This window comes from Scardinius erythrophthalmus (assembly GCF_964197995.2).
Source record: "Scardinius erythrophthalmus genome assembly, chromosome: 10".
NCBI classification, from domain to species: Eukaryota; Metazoa; Chordata; class Actinopteri; order Cypriniformes; family Leuciscidae; genus Scardinius; species Scardinius erythrophthalmus.
This window is the reverse complement of record NC_138230.1, coordinates 13,135,051-13,148,339: the sequence shown is the minus strand read 5'-3', so window position 1 is coordinate 13,148,339 and position 13,289 is coordinate 13,135,051. Positions and strand designations below refer to the sequence as shown.

Sequence of the window (13,289 nt, the reverse complement as noted above, 5' to 3'; positions counted from 1 at the left end):
CTCACAAGGAATCTGCACCCACAGAACTCCAGAAACTTCACTGAATCTCCAGAAACTTCACTGAATCTCCAGAAACTTCACTGAATCTCCAGAAACTTCACTGAATCTCCAGAAACTTCACTGAATCTTTACTGAATCTTTCCTGCAGAATTTGAATGCTTATGATTCACAAAGGTCTTAATATCTTATATGATTATACAATATCTAATATGATGAAACTTTCAGCTCCCTTTAAAACATTTTTGCATGTTTAAATCTATTCCACAGACGTCTGCAGATTCAGAAGCTGATTTCACCGTGTGCTACATGTTCCTGGGTGGCACAGTGACTCAGTGGTTAGGACGCTCACAGTAAGAAAGAAGGTCCCCGGTTCGAGTCCTGGCTGAGCCATTCATGTGTAGTAGTGTTGTCACGATACCAAAATTATTGTTTCGATACCGATACCAAGTCAAGTATTGCGATTTCGATACTTTTTCGATGCTTTTCCTGAAAAGGGAGAAACTCTCTCAAATATCATTGCTGTGCTTTATTTTAAAACCGGGACAACATTCTAATTATATAACACACTAATAAATGAACATATGAACAGCAGATATATTAAACATTTGAACAAAATATGAAATAGCCTATCAAAATATAAAAAATAAATTAGAGCAATGACATTCAAGGTAAAAATAAAATAAAAATTTAGCAGCATTATCTCATTTATCATAAGAAACATAAGAGCTTTATCTTGATTCTGAACTTTGAATAAAAATATGAACAGCGATTATATTAAACAATGTTTAATATTGGTAACATATGATAAGCCTCATTGGTGATATATTTGACATGTAAGGAGAGAGTTGTGGAAGGCCTATACTTCATGTTAAACATAAATATATAGCAGCAAAGACAACATCGGCAGTGTTGACGGCAAAATAGGCTACAGAATAATTCGTTCTGTATTGAGAGGTGCAATATTTGAAAATCGATAATATTTTTTTTAATTACATTTATTGTATTTATGTCAAAACTTTCAAACATCAAAATGTCATTTATTAATATGTATTCGTAAATGACAAAGAAACATATTTTCCTATTCTATTTTGCCTGGAAACGCTTCCAACACTCTTGCGTGTCGCGTGAAAAATAGGCGCCGGTTCTATTTCTAGCATGCACGCGTTATACGAGCCGAAATAAAAACGGAAACGACACGCAGCCAGTGATTCGTCATTCTTAGAAGTATCGATACTAATAAATTAAGGAATCGTGACGTTTTTAATTTCCGATTGACTTTTGAAGTTTCGGTGCAACACTAATGTGTAGAGTTTGCATGTTTTCCCTGTTTCTGTGTGTGTTTTCTTCCGGTTCTCCTGTTTCGCGATTAAAAAACATGCAGTAGGCTATATGTGAATTGGAGGCCCTAAATTTGTTTGTAGGTGTGAATGCATGTGTGTGAGTCCCGAGTCATGTAACGGGGAGGGTGAGGGAAAGACCTGGCAACCTACCCTGGAAAAATCATGGTCAGTCTCTTGTGTACGGCAAGACCAAGAATCACCAAGAGTCAGATACGACTGAAATGGTTGATAAGAGAGAGAGAATATGTTCCTGGATCGTCATCGTTGTTGATGAACATCATTACAATCAACCAATCAGATTTAAGGAACAAGTTTACCGTTTGTGTCAAATTTAGGCTTACAACAAGGGTTAGGTGCTTCTACATAATTTCCTTCTGATTTTAGGGATAATTTATGGTTAGGTTTAGGGGTAGGAATAGGGTTAGGATTAAATATTCGGACAGGAATGTTATTCCAGGATCAACAAAATAGGAACGCGCCTAACTCGACAAAATCAGTACGTGTGGCCTGTTCATAAGATTTGGAGCTCAAGTTGAGATGGTTGGTGTTGTTGCTAATGCTCAGGGCTGGAAGGACGCAAATGTGTTCTTAAATTTTTAGGGCCAGATATACTAACAGCCAAACCCTCTTTTGTCGTTAAAAAGACATGCAGTGAAAAATTAGCAATGAAAAGGCTTGGACAGGGTTATTTTTGTGGCTGACCTTATTGCATATGCATTTGTGGGAGTTTCCCTTTCAAACGCAAAATTCATGGGAGGAGAGTATTTAAATGAATTAGGCAAGGTGATTTACCAAGGTTTACGGTAATTTACTGGTTTTTGTGCCATTTTTTTAAGAAAAAAAAGCATGTCTTAAACGTCAGTAGACGCGCCATGAAAATAGTCAAGGAAAGGGAAAGGCCCTTTTCCCAAAAATTATAAGGCAATTCACACTTAATTTAGACTTTTCTTGACATGTAGCCTATACTTACTTTTTGTTTATCACACCCAATTAACCAATTATCAAATTATTTTTTCCCGTAGCATTACATGATTACATTTTTTATGTTAATTGTTTACTTCTTTATTGTAGATACAAGACGGTGGATGTTCTTCTTTTACTGCCATGTTTCAAGTGAGATTTTGTAATGCAATTTGGATTTTCATCCAGGAAATGGTCATGACATCCTTTCTCTCTCTCTGTCCTCTCCATCACCATCTCCTCCTTTGACTCATCAGTATGTCCCCAAATTTCCACTTCAGTCAGTGGGTCATATGAATAAACGTCCTGCATGACTCCCTCAATTCCACCTCTCTCTCTCTCTCTCTCTCTCTCTCTCTCTCTCTCTCTCTCTCTCTCTCTCTCTCTCTCTCTCTCTCTCTCTCTCTCTCTCTCTCTCTCTCTCTCTCTCTCTGGGTAAATACTGTTTGATCCCTCTCTCTCTCTCTCTCTCTCCATCAATAGGCCTCATTCATTCCCTCTCTCCTGCTGCATGCCATCGGACCCCCTCACCATCCCTATTCATTCCAATGATTTTTTTTTTCCCTCCGTGAAGTTTTCCGTGACTTCTCAAATAGTTAAGTACCTGTTCTCTCTCTTTTCACATCATCTTTTTCCATGGTCATTTACCGTCTTTCTCTTCTCAGTCTTTCTCCCACACTTGTTTGTTTCACCTGTAGTTAGTTCCATGACACTGGTCATTAAGCTATGAGAAATATTATATTATGATAAACTACTCATTTATCAGTGCCAGCAAAAATAACCATTGTGAGCATTATATAGTCATATTTATGAATGGTTTTTTAATAACAATCTGAGGACAGTTTAAGATCTCCTTTGAAACTCTAGAGGAGACGGGTGTTTTTCTCAAGAAGAAAAACTGTTAAAAGGAAAAACTATAGCATTTATATTTTGGAATTTCCACTACATGAACTCTCAATGTATGTTCCATTCCTCTATGCTCCTATAAGTAGCCATTTAATATTGTTTAATAGTCCCCATTACTGTGACGATTGAAGTCGTTGAAGAAAATTTGCTTAATGACGCATAATTGTGCTAAATGATCTGAGGCGCTTTCAGGAAGCCGCATTTAGAAAATCAGAAAAAATGAGTCAAACCGAGAGCTAACGTGAGTTTTCATGTGTTCGCACATACTATAATAATCTGCAACAAGCAAACAAACATTTATTTGTTGGTGCTTTAAACTCTTACTAGCATAACTGATGGTTTGATAGCCCTGTGCAGCTCTCAGATACAAGCTGGCATTAAGCTAGCAAACATTTGCTTTCTTCTAGCCGGCCTTCAGTCTCACCCTTCCCATTTCACAGCCTGATCTGGGGCGTACATGAGGCCGGTTTCCAAAATCACTGATCCATTCTCTCTGGCTCTCTCATTTGTGCTCTTATATCTGGGTCTCTTACTGGGCGCTCTGTATAGCGTAATACAGAGGTACATACATAGCCAATTATTTTCAATGCTCCTGCTGTAACCCTGTACCAACCCAGTCCATTTCCTCGCAAACACACACACACACAAATATACACATGCCAATCTATTTCCTTCCCCCCTTCTCCGATCTATTTCGGTGTGTTGTAGTGGGCTAGGGTGTGTGTGCGTGGTTTGCAGCCCTGCCCAGTAAAATACAGACTTTTTAAGGAAGTCTGCAATATAATCTGGTCGCTTTATTGTAATTACAAGGTCCCCATTTTGGAAATAACCAGGCCGTCCGCAAGCACTTGCCGCGTCTGTCTCCAAGGAAAACTTGAGCTTTGCTTTCGCGTGCCCCCCCGTTGGCTTGTGCCCGGCACGTAGCCCTATCGGCAGATAATTCATTTTCTCACACTCGCAGAGAATTTCATTTGCTCGCTCAAGATGTTGCCATAAAATCTGTTAGCATGGGTGGCCAACCAAAACCTACACAACCGCATGGCTAGTGACCTATCGTCAAAGTCTGAAATTACTGGACAAATTAGTAGGCTGTATTAATCTGAACATCTGAATTGAATCAAGGTGGAAAACATCTGTCTTGAGGATTTCTCAAAGTCTGAGTGGCTTTTTACCTTTTTCTAACTAATAATAAGTTTTATCGGTTTTGCCTTGTACATGGTTTGTACGCTTGCCAAGGCATTATGTCAGTCGTCTATTTATGTGAATGTTCTCAAGGTACTTTGCAGTGTTTGAGCTGAAGTTGCGCTTCAGTGTTTTTCTGGATGTAAACTCTCAGGCCATTTCAACCCCAGCTGTATTTTTATGTCTTCTCAAGGTCTGTGTTCACCTGTACGTCAACTTCTCAATGTCTTAATGCTCACATCCTCAACCATGGTTTCAGACGGACTAAATGGACGGCATTTTAATTCAATTGGTTTAGTTACATTTAGATATTTGTCAGTTTAGAGATTTTCTTTTTCTTTAAACGCTGTTCATGATTAACTGTATTTATGAACAACAAACTGCTCATTTATATCCTCCCTAGCAGTTAAGTTTAGCATCAGTGCTAATTTAAGGGGGAAAGCAATAATTTAGAAGATTATAGCACTTTATAAAAGTGCTCTGATTTGCTATTCAAAACTTGGAATAAGACTGTGGGCTTTTCTATTTATTATTAGTTTTATTTTTGTTATTTATTGTAATTGTGTGTATATAAATTGATGCACCAAAAATGAATGCACCTCTTGATGGAAATAACATCACAACATTTTATTTCCATCAAGAGGTGCATACATTTTTGGTCAAGATCTTGTATTGACAATGCAAGAGTCCAGCACTCTGTAAAGTCTCCTCCAGCACATCCCAAAGACTTTCAATGAATTTAAGGTCTGGACTCAAATTCATGTGTGAAAATTATTCTTTATGCTCCCTCCCAACCATACTTACACAATTTGAGCCTGATGTATCTTGATATTGTCATCCTGGAATATGATGTGTCTTCCATGATTGTTTAAGAAATGAAAAGCTACACACTCCATCAATTAGGAACTGTTGCCAAACATATAGCATGGTAACATAATAATCACAGTAATAATGATCCAACCATAGACTCTTAAGTATTTGCCTATTTAAATCCAAACACCAATTTTTTTTTTTTTTTGGCTGGACAGTGTGTGTAATCTTCAGTAGTAAGTAGTAATCTTTTCTCACATTTTTAAAAATACCTTTATTCTTTCTCACATTCTCCTCTGGCCTCTCTGTGTCAATGGGAACACCACAGATGTAAAGCATATGATTATACTGTTTTATTATAGAAACGCTAGAGTGCACCAGCCAGAGGCCTTACAAAAACACATGCCATGATTGTTTATGGATTGTCTCCCTTAGACCATAATGGACCACAGGACATAAGAAGCACTGATGTGAATCCCTTGTTTTTTTGTTTTTACTGAAAATTAGAATATCCCTACAGGGAAAAGGCTCTCGTCAGCTCCTAATAGTGTTGCTAGGAGTTTTAATATTCATAAAAGAACAAAGTGCAGGTCATATTGTGATTAGTGGCTGCTGACAGTAGCCTATGGTATTTTATTAGGCTAATCAATGGCAACCATTCAAAAAATGTTTTCTATCCATTTGAGGAACCTCAAACTCATATGGGTTTTTTCTTTAAAAGCAAAAGCGCTTATAAAGATCCTTGGACAGAGGTGTAACCCTAATGACTAGTTTTTTCTTTTTTCTCCCTTACTTTGAAGAACTGCAGTTTACTGCATCTATAGGAGGCAGTGAGAGAGAAAAAGGAGAAACAGAGAGAGAGAGAGAGCATAATTACACTCATTTCTTTCTGACTCATGTCACTAAAGTATAATCTTAAGGGTTAGCTACTTTGATTACTGTATATAGGCCTACTTTTATGAGCTATTTAAAGCTAAATCAAGTAGGCTACTATACTATAGTCAGGCCTACTATAAATTCTTGTAAATTGAACCACTTTTGACATTGAGGCTGTGAAAAAGTAAAATGAATTTGAATTAAACAACTAATCAGAATGGGATGGTGCGTCGCCAAAACATAAGTAACCAAATGTCATATCACTTTATTATATATTTTCACATCATACATGTAGGCTATTACAAAAAAAATCTGCGTTTTGTTCCATGTTGCGCGAGACGAACCAAATTGCGTGCGATAAATTCCAAGTAGACGGACTGAAAGTCATTCATAATTTGAATGACAATAAACATTTCTCGAATAACTGTCTATGACTAACTGAAAAAAAAGTTTTGCTGACAGGGCTAAAAGTTCATTTCGTTTCGTACCTGCGTGCGTGCTCATTTGACTAACCGACTAGCCAAGACTGAGGGTGTGTGTGACGTCACGAGCGGATAACGATCTGATTTGCTGCCGAAATTCTTTCATGCTTACGGACCCATCGGTCCTACATGGTTCAGCTGTCTAACAGAAATAAATAGAGAGAAATAAAGTGACTGATCTACATGCCAATCGCTGGCACGTCAACATAAAACAGCTCATTTGATGAATGCCGATATTTTGGGCCATATAGATCCTTGATGATTTCTTGAAATGCACGTCTGTCGACAAGTAACGATCGTGTAGAAAGCCGCAGCCCGTATGCATGACTTTCCCTCCCTCTTTTTTTACTCTCTACCCTCTCATTCACTCTCTCTCTCTCCACACACACACACGCTCCCTCGCATTTCGTCGGAGAAAGTAAGAAGAGGGAGAGAGAAAGAGAGAGATTGAGAGAGAGTGATTTGAAGTCTCTCTCTGCTCTCTCCGCTTTTCTGTTCACTCAGACTCAATGGGGCTCTAACATTAGGGATTTCAAGCTGTAAAACTGCATATTTATTACCCGTTCCCTTCTTTCTATTTAAGTTTTGTACATAACACAGATAACTTATTGAAGTGCAAGGTGGGTGTGCGTCTCTTAAGGCGCACCAAGTTCCTTACAGGCTCCCTAAAAGCCAGTTACTGAGAGAGAAAGAACGAAAAGCTAATTTTGAAATTGTCCTGCCTTGTAGTCCAACCGAACCGGTCAAAAAACTTGGGAACTATGGATATTCGGAAGAAGCGGAGGCCGTGGTGCATGGAGACCTCGTTCGTGCTCCTCCTGTGCCTTACTCTGGCACAAGCAGGTGAGCGTTTTGCTTTTTGGGGTGGTTATGGGATTTGACATGATTTATGTAGCCTACAGGTTATTATATCTCAATACAGCATTTGGCGCTGATGCGCTTTTACGCACAATGGTTACAGATTACAGGTGACTAGCTGTTGATGCTTATACGTTTTTCTAACGTATCTTTAGGTGGTTAATTTCTCATTTATGTTGTAGCCTACTTTTAATTTAGTTGATAGTTTAGCTATATCCTTGTGGATGTTGTTCACTTTTGGTGATCTCACATTGGTAGGTTTCGTTGGTTCGTGTCCCTTCGGGTAACATCATTCGTTTATCTTGTCAGAATTTGTCAAGAGCTGAAATACACACAAGTATAGGCCCATGAGTTGCTCCAGGCCTCGTTGGCACACATGTAGTGTGGCATCCCGGCGGGGGCAGAGGATAGGACGGTGCTCCACTGACAGGGTTTCTCCTCCTGCTTTGAGCTTCAGTTCAGCGCGCACCTTGAGGCGTCGTTTGTTGTTGTTTGTGCAAACAATGAATAAATCGTATAACCTAATCGTAGCTACCCGTGAATGTTAAAAGATATAGTTAAATTTTTTTTATTTACAGTTTTATTTTTATTTGTTTTTACCATATTAATACTATTAATACAATTTTATTAGGCTAATTGCGGTCTCTGGGATGCTTCTCGGCATTCAGAACATTTCTGAATGTATCAAATATTTCTGAATATATATTCTGCATATTCACTTTATATGACCACTCATCCGGTGCTCGTATATTCTGTCTCTTTGGGATCTCTTTAAAATAATTTCTCAAATCAAATATTTCAAGTTAATTTTTTATTTTTATTAAGTAACCTCTTCAAGTTGTTCCAAGACATTTGCGACGGTGTCCTAATATCTCGTCGAGTTTGTTAAACATTGTCGCTTAAATGTAGGCTACTATTTGACACCTGTTCCGCACTGTGTATAGCCTACTAGCTACTTTTATTTTTATGAATAAGATTGTCGCTGTTCTTCTTCACAAATATTTTTAACCTAATGTTTTTTAAAATTATAAAAATATCCCCTTTTTATTTAGTCAGTTATATATTTCATTTACAACACCCGACCAGATGCACATTAATAGATTAATATTCATTTTATACAAATATCCTTAGCTGTAAAACAATAATGAAAAACTGCGCTTCTAGTGTCAACCACTACTGGGTGAGTGGCGCTCGAGATCCTGCTGTTTTTCCCAAGACGTTTTTTGTACAGTAAGTAGCGGTAGACATAATCAGATATAATGCATTTTCATACCGAAATGAGTACAGATTTGATTCAGATTTAATGTGAGTATATTTGAATTACAAAAAAACGTCAATAACAAAACACTGAATGATGGCGGGCGGCGCACCTAACGTCCCTCATGTATGGATGTAATTCCAGATTGCTGATTTGATCGCACTTTTTCTCCCCGTTTCTTCCCTTGTGTATTCGGAGGAAGTCTGAATATTTGTGCCTTGCATGAGTGGGTTATTATTCTGCCCTGTGGTTCAGAGAGATGTAGTGAATGAGTTAGTGTCTGGGTGTGTGAGCTCAGTGATATTTGTGTAAACGCACACATCTGTTACACCTGAAGAATTTTCCAGAGTATGCCAGTTTTAGGCCAGTGAAAGTTGCACTGAATATTCCTCAGCCTGCTGTTTCTGGTTGATGAATCAAATGTGATTTAAAAAGTGCCAAGAAGAAACCAAGTTATGTTCAAAATGGTGTGCCCCAAAATAGTAAACCAAAGCCACTATTTGGGATTTACATTTACTTCTTCCAAGTCCATCTATTTCTGCTAGTGTCCTCAAGCGTTCAACATTGTTCCACAATGCTGAATTTGGGACAGCAGACAGACTTTTGAGAGCGCCGTGATTTTTTAGGTGGGGAATATTTTTTTAACATGGATGTTCCTTCAACCTCATTTCAAAGGCAGCACTCTCAAAGAACAGTCTGTCTCACTTCTGTTAACCAAAACACCCTCAACCAAATGCAGGGCTGAATGGAGCCACTGTGTGTGAAGGAAATGCCCGGAATATTCGTGTGTATATTCGTAGCACGTGAGAAAAGACTGTCTTCACGGGTGTGTCCGTCATTCCTGACAGTTTCGTGAAATGAAAATTACATTCATTCCTAATCTTCCCCCTCACTAACTCACCCTTGTCCTGAAGTAAATCTGGAATATGAAGGCCAAAGTTTAATCTGTCCTCTTCAGATCCCTTGCTAGATTTGTTGAATTTGTTATTTATGTATGGAAAGGGCACAATAGGGTCACTGTTATTGTGCACACTTGGTATTAAACTAATAACTTGTCCTGTATTGTTTGTGCATGAATGATACCTCAAATGAATTGCTGGTTAGTTTTCTAGGTGATCAGACTTATGCTTTTCACCCTGGACATTTATTTATTTATTATTATTTTCCCATAACTGACCAACAAAACTAACCCTAGTCATCCAGCTGTAAGATCCTTTCCACACTTTAACCACAACAAGGCCTCAGAAGCCTCACACTTTCACAGATGGCTCTGTTGACAACAATACAGTTCCTCTGGTTAAAGAAGTGCAGCTTTGTGGTATGTTTCAGAGAGATAGTTAGTAATCATGTCTTCTAGGTTCAGTCCAAACAAGGGTTCTTTTTAGAAAGTTGGCATATGATTTGAGCCATTAATATACCTTAATTAGATCACAGAATCGCCTTTGCAGACATGTTTCATTGAATTATGCAGATGGAATGAAAACATCTAATTGAAATGTCTTCACCAGGATTGCGTCAGCAGGTTTTTTATATCCTATCAAAATTTCTGTATTTCAAGGTTAGTTTAAAATTGTCTTTTTTGGAATGCAGACTCCTCACCACAAGAGGGCCCAACACATGCTCATGCTTTTAACTCAACAGCACCACATCTAAAAGATTCACTGAGCACATAATAAGCACCCTCGTCCTTTAGTCTGGCTTTTTTATTAAAGGGAATTTCAACTTTTCTATGTCTCACAGACAGTAGTTGCGCTTGATTTATGGTCGCATCAGTTTGAAGTTGATGAAAGTTGTCTGTTTTCACACTTGTGTGCTTAGGATCACAAAAGATTATGAAGGTGACCAAACTAATCGTCACTAACAATTTTTTTTAGACTGATTCAAAATGTTTGCAAAACTTCGCTATAACCATATTACCTTAGTCTGAGTAATTCTTAGGATATTTCCTAGTAAAGTTTATTCATTTTCTCTGGGTAGTAAATGCATTGGTTTACTGTGAAGGGTGTATACAGTAGCGGTGGGAAGCTCAATCTTTTTTAGTTTACATAATGTTTAATATAGTGACCGTGTGGTCAGTTTATCCATCCTGGCAGTGCCAAGCAGAGGCGCCCACACTGACCCATACTGAACCACACAGACTCAGACTTATAATGTATAAGCAATTTATGGCCTTTGTTTAAGACAGTTTATGTTCTAATGCAGGTCTTACCAGACTTCCAAGGGACCCTCCATCTCTAGGGCATGAGAATAACATTTATCAAATGAAATAGCTTTCTGGACTACAATTGAATCGACACATTATATAGACAACACAAATATACTGGACGGTTGTTAAGAGGTTTCTTACTGTTTGTTTGTTCTCTAATCGTCTTTAAAATATCATATGGTTTATGTCATAAAAGCACTACATTTATTAGTCATTTCAGTTTCTGACAAGGAAAGCATCAGTAGTCAGGCTAATACACTTGGTCAGGCTTTCTTTTAAAACCTTTCATCAAGATCAAGAAAAATCAGCCACACTAACACACTTGGCAATCTGTGATCATTAAATGCTCGTTTGATATATATGTCACTGTAACCCCATATTATGCCAGGAGTTGGTATGATGGCATAGACGTCTGCGTATTCTAAATAAATCATAAATATAGAGAGCCATGATCTAAATTATAACCTCCAGACAGGCCTGTACATGCACGCCTAACTATTGCGGTTGGCGGGAAGAGAAAACGAGACGGATCCAGACGACACGATGGATTTATCTTCATGTATTTTGCATCTTTTGAAGTTGAATCTCCTTGCGGTTTGTTGTCACAGTTGTTGCAGTTGTTTGATACATTCAGAAGTGTCTCCTCCTTGAACCTTTCAGAAATGTTGAACCTTTTCTCAGTCTTCATTCTGTGCTGCTTTAAATTGTCCCTCTCACTCAAAACAAGGGCATCTTTGTGAGACAGTAAAGGTGAGAGTTGAAAGGTCAAGGTGTCAGGTGGTTTGTCTTGCTGGTATTTAGCACAGTTATTTGAAGCTCACAAGAGCCTGAAGACAGTGCAGGGTCAAAAAAAGAGGAAAAGGACCCGATTCTTGGATCTTCTGGAATGTTCTCTCACACACATTGCATGGTCGTGACAGAGCTCTGATGGAAGTTTGTTTAGATATGTCTGGGTTACCTTGACTGGCACTGACTGACCGTTTGGAATGTTTGTACTGGGTCTTGTTAATTGAAAGCCATTGTCTGCTCGTGTGTTTGCAATCTGTGTGAGCATACAATGTTTGTTTGTGTGAACGCATCCAGTGACATCCACGTTTACAATCTACAAAGCACACTTCTAGCTAAGCTCTTCTGTTTGTGTTCTTATATCTCTATTCAGTGCTGGGATTTCATTTCAACAGAATGTATTTTATAATAAATACATGGCTTAGTTGTAGTGATAATCGGCTGATATTTGGCTATTTTGAGATGATTTGGCCACTCATTCCACCTAGTGTCAGTTCAAAAATCAATGAATCCAGCTTTGTGAGAGTCAGAATCAATAGAGAGGGCATACTTTGTTTTCTGTTTTTTATTAACTTTGAGAAGTAAGATAAATAATCATTCTGTTAAATTTAATGTAATAATGGTTCTTTATTGGCATCATTGGCTCCATAAAGAACCATTCTGTTCCACAAAAGTTTATTTATAGTGGAAAAAGGTTCTTTAGATTATTAATATGTTCGAAAAATGGTTCTTTTTTAGAACGGTTCATTAAAAGGTTTTTTGGGAACCAAAATGGTTCTTCTATGACCCCTATTTTGGAACATTGTAATATATCATATTTTAATATTTTTTATCAACATATATCCAAATTATTATTTTGGACCTACTGTAAATAAAGTATACATAAAGTTTTTATTCTCTTTTATGCCTATTTTATTTATGCTTGCACTTATTCCTGTATTTGGGAAAAGCTTTTTGGGCTTCTCCCTCCTCATTTAATCCGATTTAGCCAAGAAGGCCCAGTGGACATATAGTGCTGTGGTTCAGCTCTCAAACAGTGGCATACATTGTGTATGTTGTCTCTTCTGGAAACCGATACAGTGACCAGAGACTTTCTCTTACTTGTTCATCTCTTTCTCCCAGCATTTAAATAGGTTCACCTTTTGAGAATCAAGGAAGCATTGCGTTTTAGTTAGAAGTCCCATAGGGTATTCCTGCACTCTTGAACCTCTTTCAGACTGTTTCCGCAGTGTTTTATTGAATAATGTACGCTGCTTCTCTCCAGCCAATTTTCCTCTTATGAATATCTGTCTTTGTATGGCTAACTGTGTACACACATTCTAATTAGTTTACATAAGTAGATTTTCAGTTTATAATATGAATATGCTAGCCGGTAAATATAAAATGACATAACTACCCATTGTGGTAATTGCACAGACCATATTTTGGTCAGTGTGGTTATAGGGACCAAAAATACTGGCAGAGCTTTAGAGGAAAGTATCAGCAATAAAATGAAAGGAAATAAAGGATTTGTCAAGAGGAAGAAAGAGTGTATGGAGACAGAGCCAAACGTGTTTAACCTCAAATACGTGTTGCAAAAGCATTAAGTCTTGTTAGAGAGTTTAACATAGTTTTAGACAGTTAAT

At 37.8% G+C, this 13,289-nt stretch overlaps 1 protein-coding gene across 2 annotated transcripts in view; it reads left to right on the top strand.

Annotated features, from left to right (window-relative positions):
- The first annotated feature begins 6,965 nt into the window (after positions 1–6,965).
- col11a2 (collagen, type XI, alpha 2) overlaps positions 6,966–13,289 on the top strand; it is a 34,177-nt gene continuing 27,853 nt past the window's right edge. The window contains exons 1-2 of one of the 2 annotated variants that reach the window (XM_081376956.1): positions 6,966–7,176; positions 7,286–7,399. In XM_081376956.1, coding sequence (XP_081233082.1) covers positions 7,318–7,399 — 82 coding nt within the window. In that variant the 5' untranslated portion in view covers positions 6,966–7,176; positions 7,286–7,317. Of the gene's footprint in view, positions 7,400–13,289 lie in introns of both variants that reach the window. The other variant, XM_081376955.1, reaches the window with a different exon arrangement.